We start from the raw sequence: 21,682 nt of genomic DNA on the forward strand, positions 1-21,682 counted from the left end.
GTGTTTGATCATGCTTTTAAAACTTTTTTTTTCCTTTTTACTTACTGAACAGTGCATGTTCGTTATAGAAAATTTAGAAGAAACAAATATTACCCCTAGGAGATCACCACCATTGATATTTTGATGTGCAAATTGTATAATACAAATGTTTTTCACATTGAATATCTTACCCAAGCCTTGCTTCTTCCGTTCAGGACGGCATGTGGTTACTAATCCCGTCTCACAGTTGGGAAAACTGGAGCACAGAGAGGTTAGAAGGTCACCCAGAGGTACACAGCATATTAGAGACCAAACTGGGAGTACACTTGACATATAGGCCTGAATTAACACTCTACTCGCCTCCCCTCCCCCATATCTGCACCTCCAGACAGAAAAGAGTCTTGCTGGGGGTCTGGATTTCAGCAGGACCGGGGCAGTCACTGTAATTTGTCCAGTTGCCTTATCCAGAGGTTAATGAACAGCACCTAGAGGAAAGCATCTCATGACACTTTGGCACCTTACTGACTTAGGAGAAAAGATTGGTTTAAAGTATTACCACTCCAACATTCTAGCTTCATCTTGACCGTTGGAGGTTTTAGGAGCCACACAATAGGAGGCCATGATAAATGAAGGAGGAGGAGGGTCAGGAACGGGTCCAGTGACAATTGCTTCGGTAACTGAGGTCTCATCTGGACAGGATGGCTTGAGGGGAGGGAGGGGTGCAGGTCAGGACTTGGTGACCAGAGATCAGGAAATGGACCGGACCAGAAGTGGAGGTTTGTTTGGAGGATGGGTTCACCCACCAGGATGCAGGAGCCTTTTTAGCATCAGAGGGGCTCAGGAGTGGGGGTGAGGGCTCCCACCCTGAAGGCAGACTGGCTCATGGCTCTGCGTCCTGATCCTGGCTCTGTTGGGCATGGAAATTACTTCACCCTTCCCTGTTCTGTCTTGTCATCGGTAAATGGGAATGATAATAGTACCTGCTTCCTAGTTCCCACTTGCGAAGCCCCAGGGAGTCACTAATGTAAGGAGCTTACAGTAATGCGTGGCATGTAGAAACACTTTGTACGGTGCGCTTAACGCAGAAGTTGGGTAGGCCCCGCGTGAGAGCTGCAGGAGGGTCTCCGTGCTGTGGTTTGGCTATGATCTCCTTCCCCTGCCTTCTCTGGTCCCTGCCACCCTGTCTGCTTGTGTCTCTCTCCATCCACCCCCTTCCTGGGCCTAACACCCTGCATTTCCCCCACCTAGAACAACCAGCCCTCAATCTATAGTTAAAAAGCAGTCTCCCCCCTCCTTGATTTTCTTTTCTTCTCTGAATTCTATGTTTTCTTGAGCACGTTTTACTTTTTTTTTTTTTTAAAGATTTTATTTATTTGACAGACAGAGATCACAAGTAGGCAGAGAGGCAGGCAGAGAGAGAGAGAGGAGGAAGCAGGCTCCCTGCCGAACAGAGAGCCCGATGTGGGGCTCGATCCCAGGACTCTGGGATCATGACCTGAGCCGAAGGCAGAGGCTTTAACCCACTGAGCCACCCAGGTGCCCCGAGCACGTTTTACTTTTAAGATCATTTCTTAATGATCTTAACCCAGCTCTCCTTAGCCTTGAACCCTCCCTGAGGCCTCCAACAGAAACCGTTTCTTCTTTCTCTGGACTTAGCCACTCTCCCCCACCCCCTTCCCCGTCTGTGTGCAGCTTTCCCTGAGGTTGTAGTAGATAACGGCCTACCTTCCTCCATGATTGGAGTGTAGACACTGGAGGATTTGTCACCACATCCCCACCCCTGCCCTGAGAGGAGCTGAGGCCTATGAGTGATCTGGGCCATTTTCCAGTGACTACTACCCATGGGGTCTGCTCAGTGAGAGGATTTTAGAATCAACAGGAGGTAGGAGATAGATGCCCCAATACTCACTCCCCAGGGGGAAAATTAAGCCAAGAAAAATGAACCACTGCCTTCCAAGGTCACCTGACAGATTAGCAAAAGAGCTGGCCTGGACCACAATGAGGTACCCTCAGCCAGCTGATTCTGGACTCCCTATCTTCCCCTACACTGCATTTCTAGTTCATTGTGGTCCTGATGAGCTCCTCTCTTGACTGGAAGGGTCTGGAGAGCAGGCTCAGATACCCCTGGAAAACTGAAACTGAGACCAGATCTCTGCAGGGCTGTTTCAGGCCCGGCCATGAATGGAAATCTTTTTTTCAATTATAAAAAGTTATTCATTCATTCAGTACATATTTATTGAGCAGTTACTATCAGCCAGTCATGGCTGTAAGACTTGAAGATCAGTGTGACTCTAACAGGTGAAAATTTTTGCCTTGTGGGGTTTATATTCTTTTGGGTAAAGACAATCAGTAAGCAAATAGTCTTTAAAAATACTTACATATATGGGGGCGCCTGGGTGGCTCAGTGGGTTAAAGCCTCTGCCTTCGGCTCAGGTCATGATCTCAGGTTTCTGGGATTGAGCCCCGCATCTGGCTCTCTGCTCAGCAGGGAGCCTGCTTCCTCCTCTCTCTCTGCCTGCCTCTCTGCCTACTTGTGATCTCTGTCTGTCAAATAAATAAATAAAATCTTAAAAAAAAACTTACATATATGTATATGTATGTATATACATATATAGGTGTACTCACACCATTCCAGACAGTGGTGAGAGCTATGGAGAAGATTGAAGCAGGAAGAGAAATGGAAGTACCTGAGGGTGGGCTGGGATGGTTTTAAACTGAGTGGTCAGGTGTCACTTCGAACAGAGGGCAGACAGAGCCAAAGAAAGAGGCAGGCCACTCCAGGTTAGCACCGGACAGTTTGAATAAGGAAAGCGAGCTTGCTTGCAGGGCTTATCTGGGTGACAACAAGACAAATGGATCCCCAACCCACTCACCAAATCTTGAACGCTTACCAGGAGACCTTAACTATGGTCAGTCATGTACACCACGCAGGTGTTTTCAATAACATATCACTATCTCAAGACTGTGTCCTTGGAACAGCCTCTGGGGAGCAGGAGAGGCAAACAGAACCCACGTTGCAAAGACTAGGAAGGGGGTGAGGAGCTTTCAGTCACCTGGGTTTGGCTCACGGGTCCATTGTTGGGTTGTCTTTCACCTGGGAGCAAAACCCTGAGGAAGTACATTTCAGCTGGAGGGAATAGCTGCAGAGACACTGCAGGAAGTTATCCCTGTTGCGTTCAATACCATTGGCAGGGAGGCCATGTGCCTGTGCACAGTATGCCAGGAAGAGAGCCAGAGGGCCGGGCACCCATTCTGGAAGGCCTCACAGGCCACCGTAGAGATGGGCAGGAAGCTCCTGGAGGGATCTGGTCACAGGAAGGACAATATTGGACTTAAAAGGATCAATCTGCCGTGTGGAGAGTAGAGGGTGAAGCCCGAAGCAGAGAAGCCAGTTGGGAGGTTGTTGGAATAATCCAGGCAAGAGAGGATGTTGGCTTGGACCAGGATCATGGCAGTGGAGGTGGTAAGAAGTAATTAGGTTCTGAGTATTTGTTAAAGGCAGAGGCCATAGGATTCGCTGACTCCAACATTTTGGCCTGACCAACTAGAAGGTCGGAGATGACCTTCACTGAGATGGAAAAGACCTTGGAAGAAGGTCAAGGGCTCTGTTCAGATACCACTGGGCATCCATGTGGAGATGTCCGAGAAGCTGGAACTGGAGAACTAAATATGGGAGTCATAAACATACTTATTGAAGGTATTGAAAGCTACGAGCCAGCTTCAGATCATGTAGGGAGCAAGTGTAGCTGGAAAACGAAAGAGACCTTCAGACTGGGAGTTGACTGGGAGGAGCAAAAGAGATTGTGTGGGAGCAGCCAGCAAGCCTAGGAGCCAAGTAATAGAAGGTGTAAGGAGGGAGGATCCAGCAATGGTATCACATATTGTGATGGGTTAAGTGTAAGGTGAAGGTAATACGTGTTTGGTATATTGAGTTAAAAAAGTACAGCCACATAAAAACAGTAAATCACTTTCCATCTATGCATACGAGGAAACTTGCCTCCATTCTTTCTCTAGTCATTTTTATGGGAATCCTGCTGTCTGTGTAGTTCTGTATTTTATTATTTTTCACTTAAAAAGAAGTTATTAAATATTGTACAGAAGTGTAAGTTTCATAGCTGGCTGGTACTCCATTTGTCAGGGGATGCCTAATTTATGTAACCATTCCTCTATTGGGCATTGAGTCATTTCTGTTCTTTTTCATTATAAATATTTCTCCTTATTATAAAAAGTTATTTCATTATTATAAATAACACTGCACCGAACAGCCCAGTGCATTTTCCTATGAGGGGAATTACAGAGTCAAAGGACATGAACACTGTTAAATGTGAAGCTTGAACTTGGGTGCCGCAGTTTCTCCTGGACAGAACTGACCAACGTTGGCTTAGCTATAGGGTTCTTTCCTATCTCCCCTCCCCTTGGAGAGGTTCAGAAGTCACTCAGGCCTGCCGACCCCCGTTTTGACCTCCCCCTTCCAACTGTGAGGCCCGTTTCTCCTGGGCTGGTCTGAGTTTCGTTCCCTCTCACTAGACCTGGCACCGCCTCCATGTGCTGCGCACCCCCGTCACCACCAGCCTCTGTTCCCTCACCCAGTTTGTTCATGTGGCCAGCAGGAATTAGAGCTTCCCTTGGAGGGTCATCATGGTGTTAAAGTGAAATAATCCATTCTAGTGCTCAACACACATTATTCCTGTCTGCCGCCCTCCCACAGGGTTGATTAAACGGGATTGTGTACAGAAGGCGTTCTGTGAACTTTAAAGAGCTGGCTGGTGTCCTGGTCTTTGTTGTTTAAAAAGAAAAGGGTATGTGTAGTGACCTCTGGCCCCTGCCTTATAACCACATAGCTCCCAGAGCAGGGCTGCTGGTCCACAGTTCAGTGTGTCGGGCATGAGAGCTATGTGTCGGGAGTCTGGGGGGCTTGGATGGAGTGGTCAGGCCCAGGAATGTGGCCACTTGTGGCAGTCAGCCTCATAGCAAGTGCCACATCTGCTCCCCTGATCCGTGTGTATGTTTGTCACAGCTGGGAATCAGTAAGACCAGGACAGTGCGAGGGGGCTGGAGCGAAGGACGTCGGAGCCCAAAGGGGCCTTGGAGGTCATCTAAGCCTGCACTGATCTTTTACTCGGAAGGCACAGATGGGGCAGCTGGAGAAGCACACAGCTCAATGCAAGAGCCTCACCCCTCCGCTCTGTCGCGATGATCTTCCCGTGAATGTATAGGCAGCTGCGTCCCATGCCCAGCCTTCCAGGGCTCTGGGAGGTGGCCTTCTCCTTCCCATTGGTGGCCCAGCTAGGTTTGCTGTTACCCTGGCTTTTCAGAACCCGACTGAAACCATCTCCAGCCCGCCCTCCACAGCAGCCAGAGAAGCTCGTGTTTAAATGCAGCTCGGATGCTGCCCATGCCCATCCTCTTCAGAGCCCTCCTAGGCGCTCTGCTGCTCTTTGGATAAACACCCACATCCTCAGCTTGCCCTTTGAAGCCCCAGGTGGTCTCCAGCCCCAGCTAGACCAGCCTTCCTGTGTTCTCAGAGGGGCCCTGCCATCCCGCTCTCTCCGTGGGGCCTTATCACATCTCTCCTCCCCGCTGCCCCAGGACCCTGCAGGCCCATGTCGCAGTCAGAGGCGTCCACTGAACACCCACACTAGGCTACCACGCTCTGAGTGTGACCCCGCTGTGCTTGGCCTTTGTCCTTCAGAGCACTGGTCGTCATTCCTAGTTACATATTTATGTTGGTTACTTGCCTGACGTAGCCCGGCATGTGATAGTAGGTACTAAACAAATATTTGTTGAATGAGTGAATGAAAGCAGCTGGCAGCAGCTGGCAGGGCCCGGAGGAAGAGTGGAGGGGCACTGACAGCACCAGCAGCCGTAGCACCTGAGGTCCTCAGATGAAACGTTCTGGAAAGGTCCCCTGGTGTGGCCCCCTGCATGCTGGCACAACCACCCTTACCTCAGGAGGCTTCTCTGAGCAGTGATGCATCATCCTCCTTCCTCCCTTGGGCTTCCAGGAGGAGAGATCTGGGTCTTTTCTGGGCAGGCCTTTCTCTTACCTCATCAGTATCTCAGCGTATGATTCAGTTTTCTTTGTTCACCACACTTCTTTAAACATCTCCCCCACCCCCATCATTAAAGTAACCTATGCTCTTGGTGAAGAAATTGGAGAACACAAGAAAAATATAAGAAAATAAGAATCACCCCTAGCTGGACCCCTCAGAGAAAAGTACCATTCACAGTTTGGGCCATGTCTTTCCAGTTTTGTTTCTTTTGCATTGTGTACGTGTTTCAACATTGCTGAGATTCTGTTGTCTATAAAAACTGTAGGTTTGTTTGTTTGTTTTTTAAGATTTTATATATTTGAGAGAGAGAATGAATGAGAGAGCACATCTGGGGGGAGGAAGAGGGAGAAGCGGACTTCCCTACCAAGAAAGGAGCCCAATGCGGGGCTCGGTCCCAGGACCCCGGGATCATGACCTGAGCCAAAGCAGATTCTTAACTGACCAAGCCACCCAGGTGCCCGCAAACTGGAGATTTCTGATACGTCCTTGGTTTTCAATAGCTCCAGCCCAAGATAGCCAGGGCAGTGCTCAGCGCCTTAACCCTTATAGCGGGAAAGGTGATGGCTGGGGGTCCGGGTCTCCCAGCATACTCAGGCAGGGCAGATCCCGGATGAAGAGCTTCCCCCCCCCACCCCATCTCTTCTCTGCCACACTCTGTAACTGCCTGAGGTGGCTTTTCTTTCTATTTTAGCTTAGCTAGCTCCACTCTGCAGGGCTTAGGGGCCTGACTCTTACTGGAAAAATTACATAATGTGAGGGCCAAGGGTGGCCTCCTGCCTGTCTTTTCTCTGGTTCCTGATCTCTCTGAATAAAACCAGCCCCGACACTACTTCTGGGGGGTTGGCTTCAGGTGGCCTGCTAACTGTTCATTGCCGCACAGGCCTCTCCTATGCCCTGAAAGGAGTGGGGTGACCTGGATTGGCAAATGGGGAGCAAAGAGCCCTGTGGAGTTGCTGGCCTGGAAAACTAGGGCACTGGGTCAGTACCTGGATTAATGATTGATTGGAAAGCTTGGGACAGAGTCAAGCAGGCCCATTCTTCCATGGCCTCTCTCACTGCTGATCCTGAAAGCACTTGCCAGGGAAATGGGGCAACCTCTGCCCTTGATCTGGAGACTGCTGATCCTCATCCTCCTGGAGTGGCGTGAGGGAGGAAAGGGCAGCAACTGGGTCATCTGCATTGGGGTGAGGGAGCACAAGAAGTAGAGGAAGGTTTGGGCCCAGCTCTCTGAAGGAGAGGCACATGCCTAGAGTAGGGTACTCCCTGTCGGTTCTCTTCTACACAGCTGATTGTAGGGCAGGGGATTGGGAAGCGAGCATTTCCTCCTCAGGGAGGGGGTGCAGGAGAGCCCACTCTTGAAGGAAAGGAGTTGAGGGGGCAGCATTCTAAGCTGAGGCCAGTACGAGCCTGGAGGGTCAGAGAGTGGTGCTGGCACGCAGGGCGAGTGGGATGCCTGGAGAAGGAGCCAGGAACCAGAGCTTATGGCTGTCTTTAGCCCACAGCAGTCATTTTCTGGCAGGGAGTATCCAGAAGGACTTTGACCCAGGATATTCTTGACAGATAAACAGTTGGGGATTGGCGGCTAGACCAAGAATTCAACAGCGATAGCTCCAGACCGAGGCTAAGAGCAGCTTCTAGATCCAGCAGGGCAGGGACATACCATCTTCTGGACATACCAGTCTTACCTGGCACCACTTGTAAGGCCCATAGTGCAGTGATTAACACCTCAAACAACCTGCCTGGACTCCAGTCCTGCTGTTCCAATTACTGTGACCTTACTCCGATTTCTGTGTGACCTTGAGCCAGTTACTTTCCCTTTCTGTGCACAAATTCCTCATCAGTTAAATGGATGTAGTAATAGTACTCGACTTTTAGTGTTGTTGGGAGGATTATATGTCCGGACACACAGAGCCTGGGATATAGTAAGCCCCGGGAGAAGGGAAGCCAGTACCGCTGAGATGGAGGTGGTGAGCTGGAGGCTTAGAGCTGTGACCCAGCTTGGGCTCTGGTGCAGAGAGAAGCCTGTCAGGCTGCACCACAGCTCTGAGAGATGAGCGGGGCTCCAGCACCCTGCCTGACCCCAGTCCGAGCAGGCAGCCTGCCGGTGGGTGGCAGGGGTGCTCTGCCTCCTGAAGATGTCTAGACTTTGGGGGATGGATTAGGGCCCCAGGCAGCTTTGTTGCTTGGACACCAGACCAGGCCTCTGTATAGCTCTGGGTCATTTGGGCTAAGCTCCTGATTATCTCTGCCCATGAACTAGACCTGCCTGATGGCAAGTGGATGGAGTGTGCACCTCCCCTTGCCTTCCCTCGCAGAAGGCCTCGCATTCTTCTTGGGGGAAGAGAGTGGGTATTGGAGGGGTAGCTCGGTCAATTAGGCAACAAACTCTTGGGATCTCACTCATGGGATCGAGCCCCACGTTGGGCTCCATGCTCAGCATGAAGTCTGCTTGAGAATCTCACCCTCTTCCCCCACCCCTCCCCCTGCTCACACACACTCTCTCTCTCTCAAATAACTAATCTTAAATTTAAAAAAAAAAAAAAAAAAGTGGGTACCAGAGTGGGAGCACTGGGTTTGCTTGCACTGCTGGCTTGTGTGAGCATGAATACAAACAACACACATGTGTACGTGCCAGAGTCAGGGTGGGAGGGCATTTGTTTTACAAGAAATTCTTTCGCCAGAGACTCCATTTTGTGTCTGAACAGCACCTCCTCATCCTGGCTTCAGGACCCTTGTCCTGTCTGATGACAGCACCAACCTCGTAAGTGGGCTGACACTGGGACACAGTCAGGGGTTTCTGGCTCTGGCCCAATAATGGGGGGTTGCAGCAGGAAAACCCTGGGCTTCCCAGCCACACCGAAGTTAGACCTGGCGCCTGTGTGTGCTCCTTCAGTGCTAGGGCTGCAGAAAGGAAGGGTAATAAGGTCCACTGTAGGAATAGTGGTAGTGGGGTGGCAGCCCCCTGCGGAATGGCCAGCCTGCGGGCCTGGGCCCAGTTGGGTCAGGAGAGGACCCCAGGATCAGAGTAACCCCTGACCAGGCAAGCTGAGAACAGCAGTGGCGATGGGGCGGCCTTGGCTGCGGGCAGATGGGCAGACCTCAGCTGTAAATGGAACAGCCAGGGCTGTGTGAAAATGTGGTTTCTGGCAAAAAGCAAGGATGGGCTACAGCACAGCGGTTCCATCTAAATATGAAACAGCCCAAGGGATGTGCGTGGGTTTTAGAACAACCAGACTTCCCCTCCCCCTCCTGCTGGTCACAGCCAGAAGGGACAGCTCCAGTCAGGGAAGGAGCATCCGCCTGGAATCCAGGGCCCCTGGCCCCAAATCCAGAACTCTAGCCAGAGCGCAGATCCACATCTGTTTCAAGAGGCATCCATTTGCACCCCCCGAAACTGATAACAGTTCCCCGGTCACGTGAAATAACCTTCTGCGGGTGGCAGAAGCAGAAGCTGAGGCTCAAGGTGTCAGAGGTGCGTGAGGTGGCCCACTGCTCGCGGTTCTTCGGAAGCCTGGCCAGGCTCAGACCCCACGATGTCTGAGACCCTGTGGTCTTCTGCTTTATCCTTGGCATGTCCGCAAGCCTGAGCTTTCTGTCACTTCCCTCCCCAGGGGAGCACACGAGGTTCGGCTGCGGGAGCTTGGGAGAATGGAGCAGAGCCTCTTTTCCATGCACCAGACATGACGTGTAGTGGGCGCTCAGTTAGCTCCCACCCCACCCCCCCCCCGCTTCCAGGACTCAGGACTGACCGTGAACTCTGTCCCATCTCCCCAGAGTCACTCAGAGGATCAGAGGGTGTGAGGGAATGAGCGAGAAAAGGTTTTGTCAAGTTACCTACATGAGGCTGTGTTATAGTTTTCCCTCCTCTGTTTCCAGCTGCTAAGGGGGACCCCAGATCTTCATGTCCTTCCTCCCCAGTTCTCATCACCGCAGTCTGGTGTGCATTTCCCCGTGTCCACTGACAGCCAAGCTTCGCAGAGCCAGAAACAGTCTGTTCTCAGCCGCACACCACTTACCCTGTGGTCATTGCCACCACTGTGCTTGCAGCTCGTGGGAGTCACATCTGAGCCCTCTTCTGTTAGCATACTGCCCCCTCTTCAGTCCTGTGGAGCAGGACAAATCAGTGTCCCTGGTCCTTGTTGCTCAGAGAATTACTCGTGTTTTTGGAGCGTTTACTACATGCCACCATCTCCACTGACTGCTCCCGGTGATCATGGCCAAGGTCCTTTTCCCAGTGTTGGTGCCAGCCCCCTCCCAGGAGCCCATTCTCCTCTTTAGCTCAGCGTCTGATACCGCGTTGTTTCTGTTAGGGTTGCGCCCGCAGCTGAAATCTGGCAAACAGGGCTTGTGAAACAGGCGTTTCCTTGTCTCCCGCAGCAGGGAGTCCGGAGACAGGCATTCCAGGGCTAGGGGAGCAGCGGCCCGGGACCCCTTCTCTCCTCCCGGCCCACCTCTTAACCTATCTGCTGCTGCTCCAGCTCCAGAGCTAGTATTTCTAGCCCAGGTGGGAAAAGGGGAAGGTAGACGTTGGTCTCTGCTGATCAGGGAAAAACCTATTTTCAGAAGGCCCTCCCAGTAGATTTCTTTTTATGTATTGGTCAGCATTGTCTCCCGTGACCACAGTAGCTGCAGGGGAGCTTGGGAAATGGAGTGTTTGACTAAGCATGTGCCTGATCCAAAAAATTGGGCCTCAGTAAGGAAGAAGGGGGAATGACGTTGGGCAAACAACGAGAAGGCTGTCCCTTGTAGTAAGAGCCACGTGTAATCAGGGACCGCCATGCTCCAGGTCTAATTTGATGACCAGTGATTGATCCTTGAGGAACTGATTTATGCTAAACAGACTCAGATTCCTGCAGGAGGGAACACCTCACACAGTGGGCATGAGCAAAACAGCCAAGGAAGTGACCCCGCAGGAAATAGCTGGAACCGTGGGTGTCAGTGGCTAGCACCTGTCCAGGTAAAGGGGAGGCCACTGCTCAGCTCCCAGGGTCGTGTTGGCACCATGCGGGTACCCAGTGGCTAGGTCTGCTCAATTTTCAAGAGAAGCCAGAAAGCCAGGAGGGTTTTTTTTTATTATTTTTTTTTATTTTCATTTTTATTTTAAAGATTTTTATTTATTTGTTTGACAGGGAGAGATTACAAGTAGGCAGAGAGGCAGGCAGAGAGAGAGAGGAGGAAGCAGGCTCCCCGCTGAGCAGAGAGCCCAATGTGGGGCTCGATCCCAGGACCCTGGGATCATGACCCGAGCTGAAGGCAGAGGCTTTAACCCACTGAGCCACTCAGGCGCCCCAAGCCAGGAGTTTTTAAGCTTTAAAAAAAAAAATTCTATTTTGAAAAAACTGGAGAGTTACAGAAATCTCACAGAGATCACACAGAGTTCCCATGTGCCCTTCATCCAGCTTCCCCTAATGTGAACATCATACAAAAATGCCAGACACTTACCCATACTAAGAAATGAACATGGCTTCAGTGCTACAAACTAAGAGGGTTTTATTCAATCCTACCAGTTCTGCTACCACTGTCCTCTTTCTGTTCTAGGATCCAATCTGCCTTACATCACATTGAGTTTCTGTGTCTCCATAGTGTCCCATCTGTGACACTTTCGTAGTCAGAAAGCTAGAGTTTTACATGACTTCTAAGTTTTCCTGTTCTACTGTAGTAATTTGGCAACCACACATGCTATTTATGGTACCGTAGTGGTTACCTCAGACGTTTTTCCATCTGTATTTGCCCGAGCACCTCCAGCTGTCTCCCTCTCCTCTTCCACATTATCATTTGTAGGTTTTGCCTCTTTATTCCAGTTTAAATGCTTTTCAGAACAGATAACATGCCTGTAGTTCAGAGTTTAAAAGGCACAAAAGGTACTGTGAAAAAACCTCTCTCCCGCTAGTGACCCAGAGGCGACCAGTATTCCCAGTTCTTCTGGAGCCTTCCTGCCTTACACACTCACACACACGCAAGCAAACACAAACTTTGGTTTATCTTTTTTGCATGAGGTGTAGCTCTTCAATTCCTTCTGCAAGTTCCTCTATTCCCTTTTTAATATGTGGATGGAGATATGAAGATACTTCCATTCTGGTCCATAAACATCATGATTCTTGTTTGTGGCTGCATAGAATTCCTGTCCCCATGTCCTAATTTGTTTACTAAGCCCCCTGATTATAGACATTCGGTGTGACCCTTGCCTCTTACTAGTCCGATAGTACTGTAATGGATAACTGTGTACCAACAAAGTTCTGTTATTTTGCTAAAGTGGAAACACAGCTGTACCATAAAACCCAGAAGTGGCATTTCTGGGTCATAGGGAATGTGCACTTGTAATTTAGATAATTGTAAGCAAGTTATCCTCTTCAGAAGTCATGCCAGCCTACCTCTCCATCAGGGCTGTGTGAGATTATGTTTCCCAACGTGTATAGCAACATGTTAGCATTTGTTTTAATCTGATCTTAAAAGTGTATTTGAGTATTGTGTATTTCTTTTTTTTATGAGTGATTCTCAGCAGCTTTTCAAGTGGGTACCTTTTCTGTATACATGTTTCATATCTCAGGCCCATTTATCTGTGAGGTTGCTGGCCTCTTGTTTATAGGAAATGTTTTAGAGAAACTAGCCCCTTGATGAGAGTTACAGATATTTTTCCCAGTTTATTATCTTTTTTTGTTATGATTTTTTCTACTATGTTGAAAGTTTATATATGTGTGTGTGTATATTTGTACATATATACAATTTTTTAAAGTAGTCTCTGTGTCCACAATGGGGATTGAACCCATGATCCTGAGATCTAGAATTCCGTGCTGCATGGACTGAGTGAGCGAGGTGTCCAATAATGCATATATTTTGGGTGTTTTTTTTTTTTTAAGATTCTATTTATTTATTTATTTGACAGAGATCACAAGTAGGCAGAGAGGCAGTCAGAGAGAGGGGGGAAGCAGGCTCCCCGCTGAACAGAGAGCCAGATGTGGGGCTTGATCCCAGGACCGTGAGATCATGACCCGAGCTGAAGGCAGAGGCTTAACCCCCTGAGCCATCCAGGAACCCCTATATTTTTGTTTTAACTTAAAAAATTTTTTTTTTATTTCCTGGGACCTCATCTTGATAGAAGATTTGAGGTAGGGATCCATCTTAATTTTTCCAGATGGCTACTCTGTTGTCCCATTACCATTTATTGGAGAACCCATTTATTCTCTTTGATGTGAAGTGCTGTCTTTATAACATGTTAACGTTCCGTATATGTTAGCAGCTATTTATGGACTCTGTATTCTCTTTCATTGATTGTCTATTCGTGTACCAGTGTGACACTGTTTTAATTATCATGGCTTTGCTATATACTTCTTTTTATTCTTCTCCAACTAATTCTGTGTTGTGTTTGCCAAAGTGCCTCCACCCAGCCTCTTTGCTTTCTGCAAGTCCCATCTTTTACTCTTAGTGGACAACTTTCCCTCCTACTTTATTAACTAAAAGACTGAGGCCATCCCATCCAGTATGAGCTTTAACAACCTCCTCCCCAGTTGCCATGATACTTCTTTGTACATTCTTCCTCCTGTGCCCTAGAATTAGTCCCCTCCCATCAGTCATTATGTCCCAGCTACCTGGCCTTAAATCTTCAGGTGGTCTTTCTCTGCAGACCTCTCCTCTACCCATGGCTTACTCGAGTCTCCTCTAGTCCAAAAAACTTCTTCCTAACTTTGCCACTTTCTCGAGCCAGTACATTTATTTCCTTGACATATTTACCAAAAACCGAGTCTCCATTTGCCATACTACCTCCCTCCCTCCCACTTATTCTCCAGAGTCCCAGTTTCCATCCTAACCACTTGACTGAAACTTGCCTCACAAGGTCACTGATGACCTGGCGGTCACTAAACCCAGGGGTCGTGTGTCAGTTTATCAGCCTTCAACTCTGCACCTTTTGACACAGTTGAGCTCGCCCCCGTGAAACAGCCCTTCCCATGACTCCAGATTGTCTGGTTGTCCCATGTCTGTCCTGCGCCTGGCCAGTGCTCTGTTGGCTCTGGTGCCTATGCCCCTGACCTCCCTTGACATGTTGTTTTTCCTTTGGTGAACTGAATCCCCTCCCATGACCATCAATCAGATCAACGAGTATGCCCGGCACATCTCCACATTCCCAATTTCCCAGCTCTTAGACTCTAGGGCCAAATTTCCAAACTGCCTTTCGCGGACAAAATGGAAGAGGTTGTTGTCCGTCCAAACAAGGGAAAATGAAAGCCTCCTGGAAAGGATTGCTGGGAGAGGGAAGATTTACTGTCCGCTGGAAGCGGCCTTGCTGTAGAGCAGTGGTTCTCAAGCTTGGCTGCACGTGACCATCACCAGGAGAATTGAAAACAAAGATCCCAAGTGCCCAGGCAGCTCCCCCAGACCATTTGATGAGAATCTCTAGGGATAAGCCCAGACATCCCTATTTTGAAAAACTCCCCAGTAGTTGCAGTGTCTGGCCAAGTGTGCAAGTGCGGAGCAGCGTGGGAGAGGGAAGAGTCTCCATTGACCCCTGACTTCTGGGTTTGCTAAGTGGGTAGATGAGCAGTGCAGATCACTAAAGTAGGTATTACCAGAGGAAGGGTGGGTTTGAGGGCAGATGGTGGGTTCTGTTTGGATAGGTTGAGCTCAAGCTGCCTGTGGCACATCTAGAAAGCCCACAGATGCTTAGATTTCCCTAAAGCAGGTCTTTAATGCTCTCAATCCTCCCACAGCCTGCACTGCCTTGGGATGGAGTCAGTTGCTCATGTGTGCCTGGACGCAGCCCACCTTCCCAGCCATCCCTCCAAATCCTCGCTCCCACAGGCCTCGCTCTGTGGCCACCGGGATCCTTACTGCTCTCCACTGTGCTGCCTCTGAGTCTTTTCTCATGCTTTTCTCAACACAAGTTCCATGCCATCTCTGGTCAAAATCCACCCCACTCTCAAGGCATCTCCCTGCTGGTCCCTGCCAGGACGACTCCCCCGCCCCCCACAACACCTCATGGTCTTACCACCACTGACGCGATGGTGGCATTTGTGGGCAATATGTCACTTGCCGAGGGTCAGCACTGCCTCCTCCATGCAGGAGTTCCCACCCGGGACCCCACCTCAGAAAGATTCCTGGACAGAACGCCTGGCCCCTTACCTGCCGGCTATGCTGCTGAGGGTCTAGTTGCAAATCTGCCAGCTGCAAGCCTAGCACCTAACAGAGCCTCGGGTCTTTTTTCTTCCCCCCACACCCAAACACAGGAAGGATAGGACTTACTCCCTTCAAAGCTTGTGGCATATGGTGTGCCTGCATGGCTCAGTGGGTTAAGTCTCTGCTTTCAGCTCAGGTCATGATCTCAGGGTCCTGGGATCGAGCCCCGCATCGGGCTCTCTGCTCACTGGGGAGCCTGCTTCCCCCTCTCTCCCTCTGCCTGCTGCTCTGCCTACTTGAGATCTCTCTGTGTCAAATAAATAGAATCTTTAAAAAAAAACAAAAACAAAACTTGTGGCATAGGAGAGCCTGAGTGCTGGAGGGGAGGGACGGGGGTTAGGAGGCATGATGCGTGTCAGGATCTCGAGGAGGACTGCAAAGTTGGAAAAAGCCCCTGAAGTCATTCTGATCTAGCACAAAGAGCAGGATGGGGCCGAGGAGGGAAAGAGGATGCAGGGGTGTGTCACCCTGTCTGGTTCGTGGAGACTGCTCTGAACCCCCCAGACCTGCCTCGGGAACCAAGTGGACAGAGGGCAGGAGGAGAAGGGACACGGGGTACAAGGAGCGGAGCCCGTGGGCTAGAGCTACAGGGAGGAGGCATGCCTGCCGTGAAGGAGCGGAGCAGGAGATCCCCTTCCATACTGCCCCCCTGCCAGTGGTAGCCCTCTCGCATGCCCTCCTCTCTCACCCTCTCACGCTCTTCCTGTCTGCCCCTTGGCCCAGGCTGATGGCAGCTGCCCTGTAGAGGTCCCTCTGCGTTCAGACCCAGATGATGCCAGAGCTATGAGCGGGCCTGCAGGCGTGGCGCCGAGGGGAAGTCAGCCATGGAGCAGCTGCCGGGGGAAGCCCCTGAGATCCGGGAAGAGGAGGAGAAAAAGGAAGTGGCAGAGGCAGAAGGAACCCCAGAACTCAATGGAGGACCAGAGCGCTCTCTTCCTTCCAGCAGCTATACAGGTGAGGAGGGGGCAACAGGGAACATAGGGCAGAGGACGCCGAGTGGGCCAAGCGGGAACCCTTGCCCTCTGTAGACAGCATCATGGGGCTCAGAGGGGCAGAGCTGGGCAGCTGGGGTTCACAGCTCTGTGCTGGTGCTTCTCAGCAGCAGGACTTCAGGCCAGTGCACTTCTTCTTTCTGTGAAACCGACAGCTTGTAGGGGATGTGGACAGGGGCTTTCATGAGAATTCAGTGAGTTAGCATTTGGGATGCGTGTCGTCATCCGTATGATTCCCCTGCTGCCGCCCAGGGGACCCGGAGCCAGTCTATGTTAACCCACGCTGGGAAGATCAGCTGTACCTGTGATCGTAACAAACAGTCGCAGCACCCAGCTCCATTGATCTGGTGCTAATGACACACATCATGGAGCGGCCCTGTAATTAGGAGTAAGTGCTAAACGGCCCCGTCTGAATGATTGTAATTAAGGTTACATTTGTGCAGCGAGCCAGTTTTTAGCTTCTCTTATCGCACTTGTCGGTTCCCTGGGACCGTGTGCTGTTCCCTCCCCATCTTCATCATCATCGTGTTATGTCCACCTTCAGGGGCACCCAGAATCCACTCCTTGGCCTCTGGTTTTCCCTGCTGCTGCTGCTGCCCCTTCCCCAGCTTCACTCCTTCTCTCTCCACCTAAGTCCCAGCACATTTGGCTGAGTCTTGCTCCCTTACCCTCTTGAGGAACTCAGGGTCACGAGAGGATGCACTTCTGGCAGGGGACATCCTGATCTGGCCACAGGTTTCAGCTGCAGGAGATCCCAGCCACAGGTGGTGATTGAGGGCAGAGGAGCAGGCCCACCCCACAGGATGGTCTCTGGAGGGCTGTGTCAGAGTTAAGGTAGGGCAGGGCTGCTGAGGTGAGCAGGTTCCTGCCTGGCCTGTAGTTAAGAAAGGCCCAAATCCTGGAGCCGTACTACTTTGAACCTGTAAAACAAGTTCCTGGACTTTGCTGAGCTGCTTCCTCTTCAGGGCACGTGGTGGGTAGGGTAAGGGAAGGGCCATGATCCCATCCCTCTGATCCCGCCCGCATATCCAGGAATAACCGAAGTGGGCTGGGTGTCATTTCAGGACTCAAGAGAAAGTCTCCCCAAACCCCCACAGTAACCTGTGTGTTGGCTGGTCACTGGGATGAATTTAGAGACCCTATGACTGGGATGAATTTAGAGCCTTTCCCAGAAGAGGAATGGCTGACTGGTGATCAGTCAGTCACTCAGTGCTCATAACATGTACTGTTCTGAAATTGAAATGGTCAGGGAGGGTTAGGCAGCAGAGGAGAGACACCAGAGGCTAAGAGTGAGCAAGGTCTGTCACTGAGGAAGAGTGAAAAGGGAAGAGAAGGCCATGGAATTTGTGGCCTTAGCACCTGGCCGGGCCCACTTTGTTGCCACATCTGGGGCCAGGCCCACAGAAGTTACCTCCACAGTAATGACCTGTCCTGGAGTTTCCCTACATCCTTGTGGGGACCCTATCCCCACACGATACTACTGTTAATGGCGGACCAGAGCGCAGGGCCTGGGTGCACAGATGGGGCAAGGTGGACATGGTGATGGCTTCTCAGGGAGCTTTATCAGTGGGATTTAGGGCACACAGGGAGCTGTCTGGGAAAAAAATTTGCCCAACCCCATCCCTTGTGGTGCTATATGTGATGTGATTTTTAATGGATTCCATTTACCAATAAATCAATGAAGTAGAGCTAGAAAGTCTTCCCTGTTCAATAATTGAAACAGGAGTGGGTTGTTTAACACAATCATTAGGTGTTAAAGCCATCATATAGGAAAAGTTCCTGCAAATTCTACAAGACAAACAACAGAAAAATAGAAACAGGCAGTTCACGGTTGGACAAATACAGATGGCCAGAAAATAAAGTGTTTTTCAATCTACTCATCAAAGAAGATATCTTCAAGATGAGATGTCATTTAGCCTGTCAGATTAACAGAGAGGACTCTTGCGGCCAGAGGCGGAAGACATGGCTCTCCAGCCACCCAAGGTGGAAGGGCAGCTTGACTATGCAAGCGAACACTTCTTTCATTCCTTTGACCCTGCAGTCCCCTGTCCTAGGAACGTATCCCATGTAAATACTCACTGGGAGTGCACAGAGATTTCCACACTCACTTACTGCAGCGCTGCTCAGAGAAGCAACAAATGGGCAAGCGCCCATCTGTGGGGAATCAGTTATGTAAACTGTGGGAAAAACCGACTGTGGAATGCTGTGTAGTCATTAACAAGGACTGGGCGGGTCTGAATCTACCAGCGGGAGAAAGAGCTCCTGCCAAATGGGGGATCCCATTGCTTAAAAATCTTTAAGTATCATGGAAGGCACTAGAAGAGTGTACATGCAAAGGGCTGTGCCATTAACTCAGAGGAGTAGGATCATGACGGAGAGGCTGGGTCACACAGTGGTGCGTGCCATTACGTGTTCTTCTCAAGTCTGCAGTACTCTCACCGTTTAAGAAGCAAAAGCACCACTTTTCTTTAAAAAGTAAAATAATTTTGTTTCCCAAAAAAGGCCGGCAGGTGAGGGGCCCTGGGGACACAGCCTCATCCTGTGTCGGGAATCACACAAACCAGGGCAGGGATCTCAAGCCTGTGACCATCAGCAATAGCTTTCGCTGGTGCCTTCACTTCTGCAGTCTCAGCCTCTACCTTTAAAGTCTGCCCACCTCAAGGGCTGGCCGGGTGAGGTTCTCTACCCTGCCCCATGAGTCTACGACTTGGGCCTCTGGAGTCCCCTCAGGAATTCAGGAGGATGGAACACAGCCTTGAGCCTTGAAACTGCAGGAAGTTCCCGCAGTTTGCTTCCCTTCTGACTCCTCAGAAGTTCTGCAGCTCTGTCCTCAGCTCAGCACCTGACAGAGAGGCAGGAAGGACAGGCCTCACCATGAGTACTCGGCAACCAGGGAACTCACATGCCCAGGGTCCCCCAGCTGGGTAAGGGTGGGGGCAGCTGTCCCTTCCTGCTTCAGTGATGGGCATCCCATCCACACCCTAGGAAGAGGTCAGGGGTCTTAATGTGGAGCTGGGGCTGAGGAAGACCAAGTGTCCTTCCTCCTGGCCTTGGCACCTCCTCTCTCAGCAGGCACTCAGTGGGTGCCCAGGCAGGGGCTGGCCTTTCAGTGGAGGACAAGACTGCATGCCAGCCCTGAGAAGCCCACTGTGCAAGTAAACAGGACGACAGAAATAAGGAGGCTGCTTAATAACCCAGCTCCAGGGTCCCACAGAACTAGCCCTGCCTTCAGCAGCTAGTTAGTTGCCTGTGGGACTCTGCCAGCGAAGTAAATAGTGTTGACCCTCCCGGCCACTGTCACAGCTCTGGCAACAGCATACCTCCAGTGATGGAGAGGAGATACGCGAGAGAACTCCCCTCCATACGGAAATGATGCAAGCAAGGTCAATAGTGTCTGCTGAACTTGCAATCCAAGATGGCACAACTGATAGTTCACTCCCTGGGTGTTGGGCTTAGTGTTTACACTGAGTCTAAACATTCCAATAATGGCCTGGTGTCATCCTCAGCATGTCTCATCACTTGTCATAGTCATGAATCATTGATTAGTAGTAATGAATAGTATGAGCTCAGCCCCAGAGGTTGGGTGGTTCTAGGTTATTACCAATAGGATGTGTGCACACATAGATAAAGAGAGAGAGAGTGTGTATGTGTGTTTAAGGCCTTGGCTCACACAACTGTGAGGGCTGGCAAGTTGAATTCTGCGGGACAGGCCAGCAGACCAGAAACCCCAGGAGAGAGAGAGAGAGAAAGTGTGTGTGTGTGTGTGTGTGTTTAAGGCCTTGGTTTACACAACTGTGAGGGCTGACAAGTTGAATTCTGTGGGACAGGCCAGCAGACCAGAAACCCCAGGGCAGCTGATGCTGTAGCTTGAGTTTAAAGGCAGTGCAGAGGCAGAATTCCATCTTCCTTAGGGAGGCCTCCGTCTATTTTCATAAGGCCTTCAACTGATTGGCCCGAGGCCTACTTACATTATGGAGAGTAATGATTTCAGTGTTACTCACATCTAAAGAATATCTTCACAGCAACATCTAGACTGGTGTTCAACCAAAAACTGGTCACATGGGAACCATGGCCTGGCCAAGGTGACACATAAAATTAACAATCTGGCCAGTGCCACTGTCAGCATGTTACTTAACCTCACCTATGAAAGGGTCAGAAGACCTTCCTTGAAGGGTTATTTTAAGGTTCCCATGGGATTAATGGTATAAAGTATCCAGCAGAATGCCTGGTGCACAGAGGCACACAAAAAAGAGATTATTAGTGTTAACACATAATCTTTACCAGAAGTCAGGTGTAGGTTCAAGTCCCAGTCCCACCAGGTCTTAGACAGGTGACCTTAACCTCACCAAGCTTCAGTTTCCTTATCTTTAAATGGTATCAGTCACTATCTTCCAAGGTGATATGGAATGATACTAACAAGCTCTTGGTGGGGGCCTGATAAATGCTGGTTCTTTTCCCCTCGCTTCCTGGGGTAGAGGTAGTGGTGGGCCCTCAGGAGATGTTTAGGGGGTCAGGCAGGGTGTGGCTAGAGTGGAAGTTCAGAGGCAGGGCTCAGGGCCCAGATGATGGCCATTGGGTGAGCAAGTACATTTCCTGAGAGCTGAGGAGGAGCCAGGGGAAGGACGGTGCTGGCCTGATTGGGAAGAGCCGCTGTGCTGGCAGACGGCCCTCAGACTGGTATGGCCCATGTCCCCACCCAGCATACCTGAGAGGCAGCAAGCAGGGGCTCCTGGTAAGGGGGTGGCCTCTCGGAACCCTAGTCTCACACCGGGAGGTCATGGGCAAGGCAGTGGGACCTTCAGAACTTGGTCCCTAGAATGGGGAGCATTCTGCCATCATTACTTTTGGGTAGGCCTCAGGGATAAACCCTTAAGCCAGGTGGTCAGCCAGGAAGAAACAGAACCTTTATCTTTAGAAAACCCACTCCTGGAGCCTGGGTGGCTCAGTCATTAAGCGCCTGCCTTCGGCTTAGGTCATGAGCTCAGAGTCCTAGAATCAAGGCCCACATCGGGCTCCCTGCTCAGCTTGGAGCCTGCTTCTCCCCCTCTCTGCTGCATCCGTACTCTCTCTCTCTGTCAGATAAAGAAAAATTTAAAAAATAAAGAAAGAAAACCCACTCTCAAGCCCCCACCACTTCGTATCCCCACTGTACATGCACTCCAGCACAGAGCCTACCCCTGGAGGGTGCGTACACTTCTGCCCACCCCAGCGCCTCACCTCCCCTGCCTCTCTCCGCCTTTTTTTTTTTTTTAAGATTTTATTTATTTATTTGACAGAGAGTAAGCACAAGTAGGCAGAGCAGCAGGCAGAGGGAGAGAGAGGGAGAAGCAGGCTCCCCACTGAGCAAGGAGCCTGATGTGGGGCTCGATCCCAGGACCCTGGGATCATGACCTGAGCCGAAGGCAGACGCTTAGTGACTGAGCCACCCAGGCGCCCCTCTCTCTCCGCCTTCTGTGGCAGTTATTTTTATTCTCTAAAATTTATTCCAGA

General features: G+C 50.5%; 1 protein-coding gene across 2 annotated transcripts in view; it reads left to right on the forward strand.

Moving 5' to 3' along the window:
• Positions 1-21,682, forward strand: part of LOC111152376 (peroxisome proliferator activated receptor delta) — a 77,693-nt gene that overhangs the window by 46,909 nt on the left and 9,102 nt on the right. Inside the window, exons 1-2 of one of the 2 annotated variants that reach the window (XM_022510902.1) lie at positions 8,775-8,793; positions 15,924-16,154. In XM_022510902.1, the coding sequence (XP_022366610.1) occupies positions 16,025-16,154 (130 nt within the window). In that variant the 5' untranslated portion in view covers positions 8,775-8,793; positions 15,924-16,024. Of the gene's footprint in view, positions 1-8,774; positions 8,794-15,923; positions 16,155-21,682 lie in introns of those variants that run through there. The other variant, XM_022510901.1, reaches the window with a different exon arrangement.

The sequence above is a fragment of the Enhydra lutris genome, unplaced genomic scaffold (assembly GCF_002288905.1).
Source record: "Enhydra lutris kenyoni isolate GAN:26980312 unplaced genomic scaffold, ASM228890v2 scaffoldscaffold28, whole genome shotgun sequence".
NCBI classification, from domain to species: Eukaryota; Metazoa; Chordata; class Mammalia; order Carnivora; family Mustelidae; genus Enhydra; species Enhydra lutris.